At 40.4% G+C, this 21,941-nt stretch overlaps 1 protein-coding gene across 8 annotated transcripts in view; it reads right to left on the reverse strand.

Moving 5' to 3' along the window:
* The window catches only part of PDS5B (PDS5 cohesin associated factor B), a 171,030-nt gene that overhangs the window by 18,750 nt on the left and 130,339 nt on the right, over positions 1-21,941 (reverse strand). For all 8 annotated transcript variants that reach the window (XM_055140560.1, XM_055140551.1, XM_055140563.1 and 5 more), the window contains 7 exons: positions 19,990-20,058; positions 17,827-17,963; positions 14,198-14,321; positions 8,525-8,729; positions 7,166-7,280; positions 1,131-1,263; positions 21-140 (listed from right to left, as the gene is read on the reverse strand). In XM_055140560.1, the coding sequence (XP_054996535.1) occupies positions 21-140; positions 1,131-1,263; positions 7,166-7,280; positions 8,525-8,729; positions 14,198-14,321; positions 17,827-17,963; positions 19,990-20,058 (903 nt within the window). The remainder of the gene's footprint in view (positions 1-20; positions 141-1,130; positions 1,264-7,165; positions 7,281-8,524; positions 8,730-14,197; positions 14,322-17,826; positions 17,964-19,989; positions 20,059-21,941) is intronic.

The following is a 21,941-nucleotide window of genomic DNA, read 5'->3' on the forward strand; positions in this document are numbered from 1 at the left end:
AACAAATTCTAAATAATTACCTTATCAGGTTGAGTGAAAAAACGAGCTGGTAGCACTGGGTCTTTTGGAGATTCCAAACTGTAAGTGGTGCTCTTTGACATGATGATATTCATGGCAACATCACACACAGTGTACAGTTTCTGCAATGGTATTAGAAACATAATTAGTTCCTTAAGTTGGTATCCTAGATTCTATGAATTAGGAGTACTAGTACAAAAACATTAGTATGTAGCTTTTCATAGCATTATGTAAGTTAAAACGCTAATATTAGCACACTTTCCACACACTCGGGCCAAGTCTCACATCTGAGCAAAGATCCGCTGCCTGCTTTCCACAGTCTCCAGAGACTTGGAGGTCACATCCATAAGCCACCTCCCACAGGCGCTGGATAATCTCTTCATTGGCCACCCTCCAGAACTGACGGCTGCTTCTCCCAGAAGGGAGCATAAAATGAGGCCCCCATAACCATGCCACAGGACTCCGCGCCAGGCTGTTCTCACTCGGGGTTCCCCAGAGGAGGGTGGGTGAGAGCCCTCCCCACCCTGAGGGACCCAGCCCTGGCAGCCAACCTCCACTACCCAACCACCTCCATGCTCCAAGCCGCTTTCCACATGCTCAGGCCGAGCCTCACACATGAGTGAACATATTCCTGGACCAACACATCATCCTAGATAGAGGGAAATAAATATGTATGCCTCTTGGAGAGCCCAGCAAGCTACCGAGAGTATCACGCACACACGGAAGAGCCTGGCAAGCTCCCTGTGGCGTATTCGATATGCCAAAAACAGTAACAATAACAGGTCTCATTCCCCTGACCCTGAAAGAGCCTCCAATCGTTGGGAAAGATGATTAAGGAGAGGCTGGTCAAATTTCAGGGCTGGGATGGATGTTACTGGCTCCTGCTCGAGTAAATCGATGAACAATGGGATAACAGTGATACAGTGATTAGCATTTTTATTTAATCCTACAAAATTTCTTTGTAACTCTGTACTCAACTACTAGAAGAAATGACTGTTAACAGTAATAACATAATAATCATAATGCTGTTTACAGTAATAACTAATCTCATAACCAACACTCAAATACATAAATAGAACTATAATCTTAACTATTTATAAAGAATTACATACTTCATTCATTTTTGCATCATCTGGTCCTTGGGCATCTTTTGTTTGCTTAATATTTTCTACCATTTTTCTGATAAATGCATGACTATTATTTTCATTTTTTGCCATTAATATTTCCAGAACAAACCAAAGACATCTAAAACCAAGAAAAAATAAATAAGGCTGGCTGTTAAATACAAACACAAAAATTTTAAATACAAATATAATTAAACCTAGAAAGGAAAACATTTAGAAAGCTACAAATCCCTTGAAATGAACCCTGGTTCAATTCCTGACACCACATACGGCCCCCTGAATATCCACCAGAAATGATCCATGAGCACAGTGCCAGGAACAGCCCCTGTACACGCCTCTTCCCCAACACACACACATTATAAGTGAACAGAGACCTATCAGAAATGTAGTTGTGAGTTCACAATACCTCTTTCTGAAAATCTTACTAGTATTCCAGGGTGACTTGGTTAAAGAGGCTCAGGAATAGCTCAGAGATTAAAAAGTGCCTGCATTGCAAACTCTCGCCAATGAGCCACACTTTCAATCTCTGGATAAATGCGTGTGTCCAGGCAACTATGTTTTGGGGGCCCCTCCCACATGACAATGTATCAGGACCTCTGGCAATCAAGAGTGCTTAAGTCCTGCAACTCAAGTGTGCATGCACTGCCACTGAGGGTGCAAACTTCGCAAGTGAACAAGGCCTGACTCCCCTGGAGAGTAGGTTGCCCTAGGAGCACCACCGCACAGCATTCATAAAGTACAGCCAACTGTGTGCCTTGAAGAGAAGGGAGTGTGGAGAGAGCAAAGTATAATTCCCAGATGTGGCAGGGATTGAAGACCGTCCAAAGGAATTACTAGACAATAGACAAAGTATTACAGTACAATAGCAAATATTATAGTCCTGACGAAAAGTCTTCAAGAAAATATAACTGTTTTGTTTTTTGGGTTTTTTTTTGTTTTTTGGGTCACATCTGGTTGCACAGGGAATTTAGTTTACCTTAGAGCAATGGCCTTTCTGTATGGACACAGGAAGACAGTTAATACTATGCTTTGTAACGTGGGAGCTGATTCACTCCAATAATATTTACTCCTGAGCATCTGCTTTCTCGACTAAGTTGCCCTTAGTTCCTAGCACCCCCAAAGAAGGGTCCTGACGAGGGACAGAATGGACCCAGGGAAAGCTGTGAGCTACCCTGGCATCAAAATGGACCACGCCAAAACGCCACAGTACTCAACTAAAAGTTGAGAACATGGTCATAGACAAATGCTGCTATGATCCAAAAGTAAAGATGAGACTAGGACCCTTCTAGGGTTAGGAAGACTAACCTGGCCCGAGGACTGTGGTTTGGAATATATAGTGAATGTCCTCAGGAAGAACCAACCTTTAAGTCTGATAATCTCTTATTGTGCTCATACAGAATGACATTGCTAGAAATATCAGAAGTAGATTTACTACAACTATCTAAGTGGATTACTAGCTGAGGAAGGAAGAAAGGGACACACCCTGACACACCCTTGTTTGGACCCCACCCTTGAGTGGATCTAGTAATCTGGAGTAATCTCTTTAGATGAGATTTTTGTTAATCTACCGGAGGAGTGGTTTTACCCCTCTTTGTTGATTTGTTAATGTCAACCCACCTTTGTGTCACTACCCTATGTGACTGCTATATCAACTAAGACTGTGGGGGAAGAAAAGGAAACAGCAGAGACAGAAGAAGAGGCAACAGGACACAGACAACATAGAAGCAAATAGAAGACACAGAAGCAAGGGAGAAAGAGGCAAGACAGAAGCAGCAGAGAAGACACAGAAGCAACAGAGAAGACACAGAAGCAGAGACAGAGGTCGGAAGAGACCAGAAGAGAGACTACAGAGGCAGAGAGAGAGAGACAGAAGAAAGCACAGCAGCACACACAGAAGCAAAGCACAAGGAAGAGCCATCCCAATCCAGTCCATACACAGCGGCTCGAGAGCACAGAACGTGAGCGGCGTGAGCAAGAGAGAACTGCCCCAAGAACCCGAGAACAACAACAACACGACACATCATCTCCCCCTCCCACATTAAAAATGTCTTTGTGATTTTTTACACCTGGTGATACACAGAGGATTTTTTTGTGGGTTTTTTTTTTTTAATTTTATTGAATCATTGTGAGATAGTTACAAGCTTTCATGTTTGGGTTACAATCACACAATGATCAAACACCCATCCCTCACCAGTGTACATTCCCCACCACCAATATCCCCGGATGCACAGAGGTTATTCCTGGCTCTGCACTCAGGAATTCCTCCTGGCAGCACTCGGTGGACCACATGGGATGCTGGGGATCAAACCTGGGTCAGCAGCATGCAAGGCAAACAAACGCCCTACCCGCTGTACTTAGCTCCAGCCCCTATAACTACCTTCCTAGCTAAATAGTTAAGAATTTTCATCAGTAAATTAGAGAGGAAAAACTCCTTATTGACAAGTGTGCATACAAGTTGTATTTGCAAAAAGAGAGAGAAAATAATAAGTATTTTCTGCAGCTCAATTTTAAAGCTTATTATGTAAAATATGATTCAACAAATGCCCAAAAGGACTTTGTTTCTGTAAGATACAGACAGACGGGGACAGAATTTTGGTGGTGGAGAAAAGTAATCGAAAGAAAAAAAAAAAGAATATGGAGTATTCCTCTCTTAGATGCTCCACTCCTTTACTCTCAATAAACACTTGCTTTAAAATTTTTTGTTTTTTAAAACAAAGGGAGGTTTATAAAGGCAGAGTGTCGTACTTGAAGGGAAAAACAGAAACTTTAAGGATCTCAGTAAAGAGTAAAATCCTCTGGAGTGGATCTACGACAAAAGGAGAGATCACTTACTGCGGTGCAGGAAGAATTTGGAGTTATACAGTAAATTCCGAATTATATTTTAGATTTCAAAACCAAAGCTTTCTGAGAAAAGTGACAAGGTTGTCATTGGTTATCATAACTCTAATTTTAAAACTCACTTTGGGGAAAATTAAATACTTATTTAAAAAAAACTGGAAAGTATGGCAAAGAAGAGTTTTAATTGTTTCCTAACCATAAAGAATTTCAGCAGTTTTATTTTATTCTGAAGCATCTCAAATATTTATAAGACATAAAAACTAAGAAAATGAGAACTATTTTCCTTTAATATTAAGCTACAGTCCTGCAAATTGTTAACAAAGGACCCTAATTAAAATAGAGCATCCTATTTATAACAATGAAAACCCAGGTCTAAAGCTACTCTAAAGCAGTAAGCTGATCTGGAGCCAGAGTGATAGTACAGCAGGTAGGGGATACCTGCCTTGCATGTGGTTAATCAGGGTTCAATCTCCAGCATCCCACATAGCCACCCAGGCACCACAGGGAATAATTCCTGAGTGCAGATCCAGGAGTAACTCCTGAGCATCACCAAGTGTTGCCAAAAGATCAAAAAGAATTATACTGATCTTATAAACATTTCACTAAGTAACATTATTATTAATCCCTATTCCATACCCAGGCATATTTTTCTCAGCCTTTGAAAGAATACATCATCTTTGAAAGAATGGCAACTATCATAAATTTAATTAGTTAATTACCCATCACCCATGGAAGTGTGATTTTTTCTATCAATCTGGTTCATTATTATTTATAAAGACACTCTTCCTTCAGGGCTGAAGCAATAGAACAGCAGGTAAGGCGTTTGCCTTGTACAAGGCCAACCTGGGTTCAATCCCCGTTATCCCATATAGTCCTCCAAGCACCACCAGGAGTAACCCCTCAGCATCACCGGGTGTGACCCAAAAAGAAAAAGGAAAAAAAAAAAAGACACTCTTCCTTCTAGAGGAAGATAACTACAGCAAAGAAAAAAGTGCTACTGTGTATTGAATAAAGGACAGAATTAATTCACCTCATTTGAAAATCTACAGTTTCAGAATAAAGTAGGAAACAATGAGAAATGGAATAAAATAATCTAATGGGCTGTTTTAACAGAAGAGAAATGACAGACTGGTAAAGAAATAGAACAGTATAATAATTATAAAAATGTGAGTTCTGGGAAATTATAGAACTGTAGCACTGTCGTCCCATTATTCATCGATTTGCTCGAGCGGGCACCAGTAACGTCTCCATTGTGAGACTTGTTGTTACTGTTTTTTGGCATATCGAATACGCCGCAGGTAGCTTGCCAGGCTCTGCCATGCGGGCAGGATACTCTCGGTAGCTTGCCGGGCTCTTCAATAGGGACGGAAGAATCGAACACGGGTCAGCTGTATGCAAGGCAAATGCCGTACCCGCTGTCCTATCGCTCCAATCCTGGAACATTGTAAGAAATAAAATATAAAGAAATGATACAAGAAAGAAAAAATAAGACTATAAAAAATAAGAGAACAAAGCCAGCGGGCACCACAACAAGGGAGAATCCTCCGGGCCCCACACCAAGCCGTTATCTCCGGGACGCCCCAGATGGAGCAGGTGCAGTCTCCCAGCCTTCTCCAGATGAAATCCCAGCGACCATGAGTTTCTACAAGCATGGCTCTGGTATATGGCTCTCAGGGCTATTCCTCCAAAGTACACGGCTGCATATCCTGATATGCAAGGTGAGCAATAAAAAATAAATGATCTAGGGGGCTGGAGCAATAGCACAGGGTAGGACACTTGCTTTGCACACGGCCAACCCGGGTTCGAATCCCAGCATCCAATATGGTCCTCTGAGCACCGTCAGGAGTAATTCCTGAGTGCAGAGCCAGGAGTAACCCCTGTGCATCACTGGATGTGACCCCAAAAGAAAAAAAAAATCTAGAGTCTGCCCTTGCCCAAAACTAGAAAGAGTGGTGACACAAGGGACCTTTGGGGAGGGCGGAGGGTTTGGAACCAGCCCCTCTCCCCGCCCCAACGAGTTGCCGCCGAATGGTTCCTGGCTCGTGAATAGCCATCATCCCAGAGACACATAGACCAGTTTCGGAACCCAGTGGCTTCTGGCAGAAATGCATCTGAACTGAACATTAAACTATGGTGCTGTGCCACCCTAGGTGGGTAAAGGTGTTTGTCCCTTCTGCCTTTTCTCCCCGGCGGCGCAGTGGCCACCACCTTTTCAGAGCCTACTGGAACAATCAGGTATGAGACTGCAGTGATGAGACACACGGGGCCTCACAGGATGAGGGGGTGGAACCAGCTCCTCTCCCCACCTCGACGAGGCCCCGAGTTGCCACCCACAAACGGCTCCTGGCTCCTGAATGGCCATGATCCCAGTGGCACACAGACCAATCTTGGAACCCAGAGGCTTTTGGTAGAAATCTCTCCAGATTTATTACTAATATATCAGAAATCCAAAATCGTGCGGCCACAAAATGCTTTTCATAATCAGCAATAGAGGGGCTGGAGCAATAGCACACCAGGTAGGGCGTTTGCCTTGCACAAGGCCGACCAGGGTTCAATTCCCAGCATCCCATATGGTCCCCTAAGCACCGCCAGGAGTAATTCCTGAGTGCAGAGACAGGAGTAACCCCTTAGCATCGCCGGATGTGACTCAAAAAGAAAGGGAAAAAAAAAACCCAAACATAATCAGCAACAGAAAACAAATAATTTAATGATGCCTTTTGGGCATGTCTGATTGTTGGGGAAAATTCCAAATAATAATGGTGAGGTCTTATGTCGAAATACTAAATGTGATCAAAGTAGAGAGAGAGTAAGGTGGAAATCATCTGCCATATAGGCAGGGGGAGGGGCGAGATGGGGGTATACTGGGGATCTTGGTGGTAGAAAATGTGCAATGGTGAAGGGATGGGTGTTTGATAATTATATGACCAAGATTTAAACTGGAAAGCTTTGTAACTGTTCTCACGGTGATTCAAAAATTAAAAATTAAAAATACATTTAAAAAATAAAAATAAAAAAGAACAAACTATTGTGTAATAGTTTATATAGAATATTAACAGAATATAAAATTATAAGAGAATATAAACTCCTGTGAAACAAGTCTAAGAGCTAATTATAACTGAGATTCTATTATCAACAGGAAAGGCAAAATTTTTTAATAAATGTGAAAATAATGGAGAAAGCCTTACTCTTTAACATCTTTTAGTTGTTCAATATCCTGTACTTTGACATAATCGGGGTCATGTGCCAAGAGATGAATTGTATATGGAACAACATACTCTGGTAGAAGAGACAGTAATTTTTCTGAAAAAGAAAAAAAAATTCAGGTTAGAAAACCGCATTCCATTCTCTTTCTCTTTGATGACTCTGCTTCCTATATCCCTAATATGGCTAGAAAGAAAAATAATTATTCAGCATTGAGGTATGTCATAAATTGCATAGTACTTATTTATCCATCATATCCAATGCTAAAATGCTCCTATAAGCACAATGTACTACGACCATAAAAACAAATACTAGTTTTTAAATCCATATGGAAAAAAGTTACCCAAACAATGTTCATGACTGGGAAATATCAGATCAATTTCTCTTGATATTGTGAACAACCACATATTTAACAATCTCTTATAATCTTCTGAGCAAAATAAAAAACTACTAGCAAAACTTCAGCACTAAGTGTAGCACAAAAATAGGAAGTAAAGGTTGACCGTATTTTAGTAGCAGAGCACCACAAGCAAAGAAGTGCTATGACCACAACTACTTTATAAGATAATTTTGACAGTGATGTGGCAATGCTGGGGGGAGGTCAAGAGATAGGAACATTTATCACGGGGGGGTGTATATATACATACAACATTTGAAGTGAAATGATGCAGGGTAGAAAGTTGAGAAATGACATTCAAGATAGTGAAAGGAGGAGAAAGAGAGCTCCATGATAGGTCAGGAAGGAAGGAAGAACGTATGTGGAACACCAGACTCTGATTTGTATCTGGAAAAATGTACTTTTCCATGATGAGGTTTCTTTCTTAGGTTTTTTAATTAAAGGAACAAGCACATTATAAAAGAAGAGAATTGGACATTTAGTAAGCTTAAAATAGTACAAATCACACCTGAAACTTACATAATATTAAATGCATTTCATGTTATTGAGAGGTATAAACACTAACTGGGCATGGATGAGGTGGACGGGCAGATGGAACACAGGCCCTGGCATTACTGTCGGCTAAGGCAAGAGCAGCATACACCGAAGACCTGTACTTTTTACTTCTTAACAAAAGATAGAGGACTATATAAATGCATACATTTGCCTGTTTCAATGTAATCACTCCACTGTTTTATCATTGTCACTGCTTATTTGCCCTAGTCATTAAATCACTTACATGGAAAGAGAGAGGGTGATACTCAAATTCTTACACATTTATACTTTTTAAATGGTCTCTTTGTAGAAATGCTAATTGCAACACAATAAATAGGAATAAGACTTTGTAGTCTATACAACTGAAACTGGCAGGTTGGAGGGTACGCCTTGAATTTCCCTACATGCTCACCACTAACAGCTGCATGCTGCTTCAGGTACTCGCGTCTCACATTGATATTCTTTACAAGACACTGCCGGGCATGCGCTCTTCTCTCTTTTACAGGATCCTTTGCACAAAGCGCACAGATTGCCATATATTCAAGAGGAAGTCGTAATCGGGAAAGACCTTTGTGAAGTTTTTGAGCAAACACTTGTCTTACTTGATAGCATTCATCCTGCAAAGACATAATTATTCCACATATTATCTTCCTGGCAGCACACAGTCATTAACAGCTTCAGATAGGAAATTTCCTATCTCAAGTAACCAGAAAGGTAAACAGCAGCAAGTCTGTCTAAAAACCTATCACTCTGGTCACAGGTCTAAGATGTTGAGACAAATTAATTGCATGGCTAGTGTGTTAAACCTGAATCCTAATTACAAACAGTTACATGTGACACAGAAATACTGAATATACTTCTAAAACAGATAAAGCATGTGTATCCATTCAACTGTAATAAACATTTAAAAAGTTTAAACACTTTATCATACTACCTCATAATTAGTATTTATAGAAGATAAGACTGTCCAATGAATGCACTTTAGTTCTATCATATATAAGAAGTCTGGAAGGGTGGTGTGGGGTCAGTTCCCATGGAAATAAGGCTAAGTGGGTGGTGAGTATATACTGTGGTAGCATAAGTTTAAAGAGTTGTGAAACTGGATCCCTAGCGCAGTCTTTTCTCAAGGGGAGCCCATGGGAAAGGGAAGGGGAGGTGTAAGAGCAGTGTTTACTGGGTCTGAGAGTCCCTCCTGGCACTCCTCACCCTGGTTGGGAGACCACATGGCCCAATGCAGTGTTGCAGACCACCCAGGCCGTACCCAGTGGTGTGTGGAAAGTCATATGCTCCTGGAGCTGGACTCCAGGGCTTTGCACATGCCAGGAACTCCGGTCCTTTTGAGCAATCCTCCAGCGCCCAAATTCAGTCTCATATGCCAACATTGAAAATAATATTTTTCAAAAAGGAAAGGACTCAGCATAAAATTAGTAACTCCAAAGCCAAGAGTTATGAGTAGATTTCAAAACCACCAAATTACTTTTAACACTATGAAAATCCCAAATGGCTCATTACCACATGCTAACAGTCCTCATACTATTCCTTCCCTAAACCACCAGCTCTGTTCACCTGGCCCGTCCTTCTTAGGAGCAGCTCCCCTCTTCCAAAGAGCACTGAACAGTTGCATCTTCTGACCTCGGGGATTTTTGCATTCTGTGCACGTCTCCAGCATACGACATTTAAAATGATTGGTTTATGGCCAAAGAGAGAGTTCAATGGGTAAAGAGCTTGCTTAAAGACAGACAACCAGGGCTCAATCCTCAGCACCACGTATAGTTCCCTGAGCACCATTAGGAGTGACCCACAGAGCCAGGAGTAAGGCAAGAGCACTGCCAGGTATGGAACAAAAGCAAAAATATGTGTCTTAATGATTGGTTTTTATGTCTAACACACTGCTGCTCATTCCCTGAAGATAAGAACTGTTGTTATTCACCTTTGTCCCTCAAAGACTAGCACATTACATGATAAAACGAATTATCAGAATTTTTTCTAACAACAACAAAGTTCAATATGATTTTTGAATCACATAGGACACAAAGACCTTCACATTTTCACTTCACTATATTTAGCCAATTATCACAAGATGTGATATGCTTTATATTATTGCAACTTTACACACGTTATTTCTATCTAGAATGTTCATAATGTTGGTTCATATGAAGTTTTAAAAACTCCAGAGGTACTTCCTTTTCAAGTATGTGAAAATAGCCTCTAAGATACAACAAGAAGGGAAAGATAGCACATGCCTAGCATGCGAGGAGGCCCTGAGTTCAATCCCTAACCTTATATATTTCACCCAAATGGGTCCAAGTAGGCACCCAAAATGCAACACAAAAAATACGGGCTGTAGCAATAGCACAGTGGGTAGGGCATTTGCCTTGCAGGCAGCCGACCAGAGTTCAATTCCCAGCATCCCACATGGTCCCCTGAGCACCACCAGGAGTAATTCCTGAGTGCAGAGCCAGGAGCAATCCCTGTGCATTGCCTGGTGTGACCCAAAAAGAAAGAAAAAAAAAGTACAAAAAATAAAATAGCAACAACATTGTTTTCAAGATCTCAAGAATAGTAAGCCACAGGTGCATAAATAATAAAAACACAGACAAGATTCAAGATTCTATCAGAAGACTGCAGTGAACCGCCTTGAGGAGTCAAAAGGACCAAGAACACACTCAGGTTCTATCTGAGCACTGATTTTGCAGAAAGTATTGGATTTGGATGTGAAGAAATGGAAAGGTGAAAATTAAATGAAGAGCAGCTTATTACAGGTACATGAAAGTAAAAGAAAATTGTTTAGCTTCACCGAAATGAAGGCAGATAAAAGGGATGTATATTGGGGTTCAGAAAACCAAGAAAATGGTAAAATATGTGATATTCCTTCTCTTTTAACAAACTACCCACAGGCCGGGGAGATAGCAAGATAGACTGGAGCATATGTTTTGCATGCTAGAAGCCCAGGTCTGCTCCCCAGCACAGACAGGAGCAACACCTAAGTACTGTGCCAAGGTAGACTCCAAGCAATGCTGGGCACGTTCCAAGGGGGAAAAAAATATCCCCAAAACATTTCTGAACTGTAGCCAAGAAATTTATTCAATAACAAATTTAGTCACCCATGGCAATCTAAACAAAAGTTATTGATGGCTGTAACAATAAGAACAGTGGGAGAAGTGTGAATACAAAAGATTTTATCTATAATTCTCTCACAGGCAAGAAGGAGCTGCTCTTCTGCAGCGAAGTGCAAAGACAAGCAAATAGTTCAATATCTACCAAGTGCTGAGGCCTCAGAAATGCTATTCAAACTTTTAAAAATGTTTACTGAGGCTCTATATGTCAGCAAAGAAGAGATGGGAGAAAGATTATTAATTCCATCTGATAACATAAAGGTCTGAAAATTCTGTTCAGCACTTAAAGGAGGATCAGGTATTTGGGGGAAAATAAACACTGATGCTAATAAAGGCATTGCCAACAAAGAAAATGAGATGACCCAAGAACGGTGGCTGGGTGGGAAAGCTGGTCTCCGATGGGTCTCACTGAACCAACGCATTTAAGAGAAACAGAGGGCCCAAGAGTGAGCTCCACAGGGCCCCTGAGCACTGCCAGGCAAGCAACCTCAGAGCTGGAGTGGCCCCCAGTACTGTATGGTGTGATCTTATTTTTTTTAAACACGAAATTTCTTAAAAATTTTTTAAGTAAATCACCATGAGGTACAGTTACAAACTTATGAACTTTCGTACTTGCATTTCAGTCATATAGTATAGCCAGGAAAACAAAACCAAAAAAAGATGACAGAAACCAAAGAAGGCAGTTTCAAGAAAACAGAAGCAGGGCTGGAGCAATAACACAGCAGGTAGGGCATTTGTCTTGCACAGGGTCGACCCAGGTTTGAGTCCCAGCATCCCATATGGTCCCCTGAGCACTGCAAGGAGTAACCCTGAGCATCGACAAGTGTGACCCCCCCCACACCCGAAAAAAAAAAAGAAAACAGAAGCAATTGTGTCACATGATAATCTCAAAAAAGTGGGCTCAATGAAAAGGAAGATGACTACAAGAATTTCACAGCACTTCTGGAAAATAATGAAGATAAATGTCAAAATACAAGTAATGAGGAGCATGAGGATTACAAGGTAGGACTGAGACAGATTTAGATTACCTTCCTGAGATTTGGGAGGTTTACATCACAAGTGTGATGTAAAGGAATAACAGACTTAGAGGAAAGTTTTATTTAGAATGAGGTAATCTGATATGGTAAGTTGTGAGAATATGCTAATAAATTTTAACCAGTAACATATGTTCCACAGTCAAACAGAACTGCAAAGCAGTCTGAAAACTTAGGCAATATTAGGGACGTGGGAGAAAGTTCACAGGGCTTACAGCACATACTTGCATGCAGGACCGCCGGACTCACTGACCGCAAGTTCCCTGCTAGATGTGAACTCCTCCTCCAAACAGGGAAACCCACATGAAACTTGAGGCAACTTGAATGGTCATCCTGTACATCCAGTGATTAAATTAGCAATATATAGGACCAACAAGTCTACTCAAAGTGTGGGGAGCGCATGCCCTAAGTGGGACCCTCAGTCCTGCTTGCAGCCCCTAAGCACCACCAGCTGACACCTGGTGGTCTCTAGCACCATGGGTCCTGCGCACTGAACAGTCAGGCCCACATAGCTGGTCAAGTACGTAGGACCCCTGAAAGAACTTCCCAGGTTCCTACAAAAAAAAAAAGGGCAATATAACACAAATTTGTGTGATACTGTGCTTGTGTTTTAACTATGCTTGTCTCCGAAAGCTAGTAAGTGTGGATGCTCCGGTCTTTGTAGGCTCTTACTGCAGCACAGACCACCAAACGGTTATACAAGAACAGCAGTGTTTCGGTAAGCAGAAGAATAGAGACAAAATATAATAATCCCCGAAATAAATGCCAAATTCTTACATATGACTACTTAGAACAGAAAAACAAGTACAAAAAGTACAAAATAACCAAATGATACAAGAAAAACTCACACCGGAATGTCATTTATTATCATTGGAAGATTTCCTCTTTAACTTCCTTGATGTGACAAAATTAAAAAATGATTAATGACTCAAAATTATTACATACCACTGGAAATATGGGGAAGGGTGGGGGGAAACAAAACTCCAAAGTGTTAAGTGCATTCTGTTGATGCTGAACACCTGATTTTGATTCCTGACATCACATGATACCTGGAGCACCATCAGGTATGGACCAACAAAAAATTCAGCCTATGAATCTCTGCTAATAATCTAAATACTCAAAATTTCTGAGAAAGGAATGGTTCTGACCCAAAATTGCCTCTTTATAAACCACAAGTTTAAATATATTTTTTTCTTCTAAGAACAAAATACATCTTCATCAGGTACCAAATTTGTAAATTTACTTATGAAATTTGTAACTCCAAAAATCAATCCTCACCCTGCATTCATCCTCTGCAGGTAAATGTGCAGAGTAAGAAGATACAAGCTGCCTGACACATTCCAACTGAGACTGAGGTAATATATGCGACCTTCTTGGATCCACTTACTGCTAGTTTTTACATCCTGGTACTCTCTGTTGGTTGTTTTATTGTTTTACTCCCTACCATAAAGCTGAAACTCTATGTAGTGTTTCAGAAAGGCTATGATGTAGCTTATAGAGAAAATTCATTGCTAGGTTCAGTTTCAATCGGGCATGAATTACAGTGCCATGAAATTCAATGTTAATGAAACAACTACAAGCTATCTATCATGTCTTTAATAAGAAATAGAGCACAAGGTTACGGATTGTTTAAAAGATAAAGACATGACCAGAGACCTGTGGGAGTCACTGCTCAGTTTCCCCTTAGATGTCAGTGCAGTATTTGTTAATCCAGTGTTTGTGGTGACTTTAAAGAACAAATGTGCAATGTTAGCAACTGAAACTCAAAGTACAGTTTTAGAACTCTGAAATTATTCTCATACGTTAGGTTTTCAAAAGGAGCCATAAACATTTAAGATTATTTTTCTCCCCTATCAGGGTGGGCCTTTTTTATCTAGAAGTCAAACACATTAACATCAAAGTCAAAGTCTTGTTCTGTAGAGCTTTTTTCCTTACATTGATAGCTAACGCACATAGCTGATACTGTTCTAACGTGATGATTTCATGGTAACAAGGTTCTTGTGCCAGCTTCACAATGGCACTCCCAGCAGCAAGCCTCAGGCGGGACATATCTGGTTTACTGAAAAACAAGAAACAAAAAAGTAAGTTAAATTTCTTAAATGCATGCACAAAAACATCATGTACTGTATAATAAATTTGGAATCAAGGTAGTGGAAGTAAAAAAGCATCGAACTTCAAAAAAAAAAAAGGTAAAAATAAGTTAGTGATCTGCAACATATTTTACTTAATAAAACTTTTACCAGTGAAACAATTCTTTGAAATACCTTCTCTAAAACATGAGCACATTGAAGTCGTTTGATTCTCTCAGGCTAAACAAAATAGCTTTTAGAGCCAGAGAGACAGTACAGTGGGTAGACTCTGTACATAGCAAACCAGACTTCAGTCCTAGAATCCCATATGGTCCACTGAGCACAGCTATGACCGATTCCTGAGTGCAGAGCCAGTAGTAATCTCTGAGCACTTCCAGGTGTGTCCCAAAATCCAAAAAGGAAAAAAAAAATAGTTTCTAGTCATGCCTAGAACAAATCTTTTTATATGTCTGTTAGAACTTAAATCATCTTTCACTTTATATTTAATGTTTACTTATATATTATACTAACTATACTTATATATATACTAACTTCCTAATAGGTTAATTAAAAGTAAAAGATTGCTTTTTCTATTCTGTACAGCAAATCTTTGTACATATTATACACACACTCATATACATAAAACACTTGAAGAGATTAAAAAGTCTTCAGGATCTAATAGTTTAATGGGTTCAAGAAAGAACCCTTTATCTTCCCACAGATTATGGAAAAATACTGACTGAAAGCATGTCAACATTAATAAGGTTCTGAAGCTACGTGTCCCAGAGATACTTCTCAGTTTATCCACAATCAGTATTCCAAATACTGATTACCAGATAAATCACTCAACCACTGATAAAGGGACATTTTTTCATGTTCAAGTTTATTCAAATACAGATAAAAATAATTAAAATTAAATACCTTTCAACTAAGTTTATAAAGAGCATGATTCTGTAAACTGTAGTTTAAAAAAATCAGAGCCAGCATAATTCACATTTGCAGAATTCAGTAAGCATTTGATTGAAGAATACCAGGCATAGTGACCAGGAGCTGGGAAGCAGTTATTATTCCATATCATTACAATAGGAGTCAGGCAGTAGGTATGGGCCTGAGCATGGCTGATTCCCTGGCACAGTGTGGAGAAGCCCAGCACCATGGGGACCTTGGCCCAACAGGGCTTGAGCAGAAGAGCATCCCAGCCCATGCACTGGACCACCAATGGGACTAGCTGAAAATCACAGAGAGGGAGCCTGGACCTCCTGAGCACCACTTGGGAGAAACCTCTCCAGACCCCCAATTTTTTAACTCAAAAAAAAAAAAAAAGAGTATCATGAATGAAAAGTGGTGAGATAAAAATCTAAAACATAAAAAAGGCAATTCATAACTGAAATGCTGACAATTATTACTACTGGGAATTTTTTTCCACTGACTATATAAGCTCTGGACACTGGCACATGTAAATGATAAGAATAAAGAAGTGAGTCAGTCAGACTGCAAGAGCCCAGACAGTGTCCGTGCAGAAGAGTTCATGAGTTCTTTTAACTTGTGTAAAAAGGAGATACCACTGTTAATATTCTATGCAAAGTACAGTATGAGAAAAACATTTCAAGAATAGAAATACAGGGGCCAGAGAGAGAGAACAGTCTTGCCTTGCATGTGGCTGACCCCAGTTTGATCCCTGAAACCAAACATGGTCCCAGAGCATAGTCAAAAGTGAACCCTGGGCAAAGAAGGAAAAAGGAAGAAGGAAGAAGAAAAGGAAGGTAGAAAACAGATGGCAGTCACCTTTTAATATTTTATCACTTAAGACTTCAACAGGAAATACATATTTTGTATATATGAAGGAAGTTGTTTCCCAGTTTTTAGTATTAGTAAGAGGAAATAAATGGCACCTCAGCTTATTCACAGAATAAACTTCAAAATCTTAACTAACTTGATCACTACAACTACGATAATTCTAATCACTGTGTGCTGAGCAATGCTTCAAATACTTCTCTCATATGTTATCTTATTTATCAAAATGGAGAGAAAACTGGAAACCACTGTCTCTTGTTTTTACAAAGGACAATTAAAAAGAGAAAAGATAATTTGCTGAAGATCAACACACTAGTAAGTGGCGAAGTCAGGATTTCATTTTAAACAATGTTTTAATAAGGTCATGTCTGTACTGCTAAAGGCCCACCCCAAGGGTGCCCTAGGGTCACCAGACCTATACCCAAGAGTATTCAGGGGGCCATGCAGTGATGGAACTCAGCTCTGGGCACTGAACATGCCAGACATGTGCTCTATTACTCAGACTCCAGTGAGTATACTACATCTTCCAAACAAAATCACTACATAAAAAACATTAGGTACGTTTTGTTTTGTTTTGGGGGGCCAATTTCCTAGGTTCAGGGGGCTCACCAGTGATTCTCAGGCAACCAGGTCAGTAGTTCAGTGAAAGGCTCTGAGGATGTGGGGCTGCATGATCCCTGCAGTGCCCGGACTTCCCAGGCAGCCCAGTGGTGCTAGGGGCCTCCAAGAGTGTTCCCAGAAATGCTCGGGAGAAAACGTAGTGCAAGAAACTGAACTACATGCAGGGCTGAAGAGACACCACAGGAGGTAGGCTACTTGCCTTGAAAAACAGACCCTTGTTTGTTACCCCAGCACCACACACCACTGTTCACCCAGCACTGCCAATGGTCACGCCTTAACACGGAGCCAAGAATAGCTGTGACCCAACACCCACTCCCCTCCAAAAGAAAGAAACCAAGACACAAAACATCAATTACTAATCAGTGTGCTAACATTTTCACATTAGTTACTAAACATCATACCCATGATTTAAATAGCTACATTGTATAGCAATACTCTATGCCAAAAATATGACTGCCACTTTAAAATAACCATATACAGAAGATAATATACTACCCACACCCACCCCTGCCCAAATCATATCTAAAAGCAATACTAGTTTTATGTTTTCAAGATGGAGAGCAGATAGACAGTATAGTTACATGCAGCCAACCCTAGTTTATTTGCTGGCACTATACATGATCCCCTAAACACAGAACCATGAGTAAGTGCTGAGTGATGCCAGGTGTGGCCCAGCCTTGATCCCTGCCCCATCCCACAAAATGAGACTGTGCCACTCAACAATTACACCTGATGCCAGATGTTCAAACATGATACAATCCAGAATCTTTATAATAGTAACTAGAGAGGGGCTTGAATTGCTCAGGGACAAAACCACCTGCCTTGGAGGCTCAAGGCCATGAATTCAAGTTCAGTACTGCCCACACTTGGTAAGCATCTCAGATGCTGTGTGTGTGTGTGTGTGCGCGCGCGTTGTGTGAGCCCTGGGATGCTGTGCGCATGTGTGTGTGGTGTGAGCCCTGGAAAGAACGCCATCCACACTATGCAAGAGCACCACAACTACAGTGTGACAGTCCATCACCACTCCCCACAACAGCAAAGGAAACAGAAGGTAGAAAAAATGAAAGAGCAATTACATACCTAATTTTTCCTTGTTCTGTCAAGTCTCCATCACTATGCAATATTGTTGTTAACAACCTTAAGGTAGAAGTTCCTGATTTACTGTGATTATTTTTCATTCCAAGAAGCCACCGAACCATCATTTTAATAGCCTGGATCTATTTAAAAGATATTGATAAGACAGTGCTATATTTTAAAGAAATTCATTACCAACCATTTAAAAATGAAGATCTAATATTTTTAAGAAAAAGAAAATATCTTCTGAGTATATGAAAATAGTTTGAAAGTTTAAAATTAAGTATGACAAAAAATAATAAAATTAAAGACATGTCAAAGGTTGGAGAGAGTACAGCAGGGGTTAAGGTGCTGTTTTGCTTTCCATGCATGCAGCAGGCACTAGTTTGACCCCTGGTATCACACAAGGTCCCCCAGGCCCCCCAAGCACCAGCAAGAGTGATACCTGAACACAGAGCCCCAAGTAAAGCTAGTGTGGCCCAAATCCACACCTCACCTTCCCCACCCTCCCACTAAAGATCTTAAAGAACCCTTCTACCAAGTTGAAATGAATGACTTAAGCACTGATTTAAGATTCATTCTGTTTTTCAAAAATGTTTACCCATATAGTCCATATTCTAATCCATAGTACAATCATGCTAACCTTCCTCCTAGTCAATAAGGTTAAGTTTAATTTTAAAGATTAAGAAAAAAAAAGTGAAGTTTCCAGCAGCATATTCAATGTTTTGTGCCTGAACGGTCATCACCTCACATTTGTACTACACCTCAGTACTTTAAAGTCCAGGACTCTCTTTAATTTTACGACATCATTTTTGAAGGGTTGCATATTATTTCCTTTTTACACATTTTCTTAGCTTTTTTCTAGATCTAAAGTTCAGGAGCTCAGTGGGTCTTGAACCGTGGCATGTGACAGATACTCTTGTAAGATGCTTTCCCTAGGCCTTTTGAAAACATGAACTTTGGTACAGATGTACCTGCCTTCTAAGTCAGTTCTGTTCACCTAAACAAAACTGCTGCTACAAAGTAATGCTGAGAAAACAAAATTAAATAAAATTCAAAGCATCAAGCTTCACTCAATAATGCTAATGAACAGGTTATCCTCCATGTTTACAGAAGAACCATAGAATCTAAAGCTGAAATGGCATATAAAAGTTTTCATACTACTAAATATTTATATAGACATAACAAAATAATAAGTTATAACTAGAACATCAGTATTTAATGTATTTGGTTCTAGCCTTTAAATCTTGGGCAACGTGTTAAAATAAAGCAGCATCAATTATCAATCATTTTAGGAAAATCAATTACTTTTTACATTCTTATGCATAATTCTTAATTCAAGAAATCACGGGTTAAACATTTTAAAAACCAGAACTTTTATCAAATCACATGGAAAAGAAAAAGTCTTAAAACCTGATAAAAGACTGATAAATAACTCATTAAAGACTATATATAAGAAAATCAACACATCTTGCCATTAAAAAAATGCTGATATATCTAAGAAGCAGCTTCCAAATCCTTTTCCTAATCAGATACTGCCAAAATGCCCACACACAGAGTTTTCTTATGATGCCCTGGACTCTCTCACAGCACATAATATAATGTCAAATAATATAAAATATGAGCAGCTTTGGGTCAGCACTACCAAGAAACCTGTCTTGAGTGGTTTTCACAGCCAAACCTTTGTAATAGGAATAAAAATGGGGGATAGGGGTGGGAAGGCCATGACACAGAAGCAAAGGAGGACTCCCAGCAGTGCTTCAAGGAGTTAAGAGCCAGTTCCAGCAAAACTTAGCCAAGCAGTCTGCAGGAGTCAATGCTAGGAGATCTGGCAGTGAAGTGACTCAGGCCCAGTGCTGTTGGGATTACCACTCTGGTGGTACTCAGGGGACTCCCAAATGAAACTCAGGCATTGCAAGGGAGAGGGCAACACACTTCAGAGGACTGAACTCAGATCCTTGCACGCATGCACCTTGGACTTGTCTTCCAACCCCACAAAGAGAAATTCTAATAGCTATAATACTTCTGCAATATATTAGTGTACTAAAATGAATGAATCTTGGGCATGTAGCTCAGCAGTTGGACACTTTCTAACCCTCCTGCATGTGAGCCCCTGGCTCTGATTCCCAGCACTCTCCCGAAAGTAACACACCTATGAATATTACTCACTTTAACCATTGTCTCTGGTGAAACTTCTTCATCTGGAACCCAAAGCTTTGTTGTCTTTTTCCCTGGAAGCTAAGCAAAAATAAGAACTTTAAAATATGAAGGTTTCATTAATACTGAGTGAATAAAATATCGTCTGCAGAGAAAATTTGTCTAAATGCTAAAAAAGAGTGGAAAAAGGTATCTTCACTAGCACCCACACACAGAATTTGCATATCTATCACCAATATGTTCTTTCGAGGTATAAAGCAGAAATTACTTTAATTTTTTACCTATACTTCATTACTTAGCCACCTTGGAAATTACACCAATCAGTCCAATGCAGCAGCTGGCAAAAACTAATGAAACCATCGACAGAGAAACTGGGAAAAAGACTGAGAGGGTTAAACACTGCTTTACTAATGGAAACCACAGGTTTGACCCTCCGGCACACCATGGTCCCCCAAGTATAGCTCTGGATGTGGCTCCAAGACAAAATAAACAAAAATCAATGAAGCAAAAGTACTCTTAAACAAGGCGAAGGTATATACAAAATCTTGAGCAGTAGACAGAGTCTCAGAGGTTTGCAGTTAGATTACAGAAAACACAATGAGAGAGAGGGAAGAGGGGAGGAGAGAGGGGGAGAGGGAGAGAGAGAGGGAGAAAGAGAAGGAGAGAGAGAGAGGGAGAGAGAGGGAGAGGGAGAGAGGAAGAGGGAGAGAGGGAGAGAGAGGAAGAGGGAGAGAGGGAGAGAGGGAGAGAGAGGAAGAGGGAGAGAGGGAGAGAGAGAGAGAGAGAGAGAGAGAGAGAGAGGATGCCTAGGTTATATCCCAGGAACCACATGATCCCCAGAGCACAGGAAGGGAAGGACTGCCCCAAGCACTACCCTTGGTAGGGGAGAGGGGGGCGCTTTTAAAACAAATGAGAAAGTACTGCTGGGAAGATGCTGGCCTTGCATGTTGCTGACCAGGGTTTCATCCCTGGTATCCTGCATGGTTCCCCAAGCCTGCCAGGAGTGATCATTAAGTGCAGAGCCAGGAGTAAGCCCTGAGTACTGCTGGGTGTAGCCCCAAAACAAAAGAAAAAATAGAGTTAGAGGTCTTAAACATTTTCACACACAGAAGGAAATATCCTCCAAAGTCTTTCTCTAAAAACACTGAAAAAACAGCTCAAGATTATAGCCAGAAGTGCTACTAGTAGGCAAAGGTACTTCACACAGGCCTTTCATCTCCAAATCACAGAGCAACAATCACTCAAGTGAAAGAGTCAAACCACTATCCAGCTAACATGGACAAATGGCTTTGACTACTTCCCCCCAAAACTATTTTCCCATCACCAAATAAGTTTCAAGTATTACTACTATTTAAAACATATTACTATGAGGAAAACTATGAAGGGATACATTCGAGACTGTAAGCCTCACCGGGAAAAGCAGTACTCTCCTAGCACTTTTCAGTCAAGCAAGCTGGTCTTTTGATGCAAGGGAGTGAGGTTCGGGCCACTCCCGAGGTGCTCAAGGGGCCTCCAGAGCTATACCAAGATGCTCAGGGGATCACATGTTACCAGGGAACAAAGCAGGTTGGTCACATGTGCTGTGACTCTTGTACTACATCTCCTCCCACCCTAAACTACATTTTAAGAGAAACATCTAGTATTTTTTTCAGTTCTCCAGAGAACACACTGAAGTACTGCAGTGACAAGAAACTGATGGTTATGCAGGTGTCTATATGTAAATTTATACACACACATGCAAAAAACCCATGTGACTAATGAGTCAACTCTGTCAGACTCAAATGCTTCCTACCCCAAATACTCACAAACTGGAGAAATGAAAATCATATTTCTTTCACAATACTTTGTTCCGGGGGTCATTTAATTTTCTATCATATGGAGGGAAAAGGACAACTACTGTCATGACAACCATACTGTGAACTAAGTAGATGCCAAAAAAATAAATAAATAAACCTCTTCAAAGT

The sequence above is a fragment of the Sorex araneus genome, chromosome 1 (assembly GCF_027595985.1).
Source record: "Sorex araneus isolate mSorAra2 chromosome 1, mSorAra2.pri, whole genome shotgun sequence".
NCBI classification, from domain to species: domain Eukaryota; kingdom Metazoa; phylum Chordata; class Mammalia; order Eulipotyphla; family Soricidae; genus Sorex; species Sorex araneus.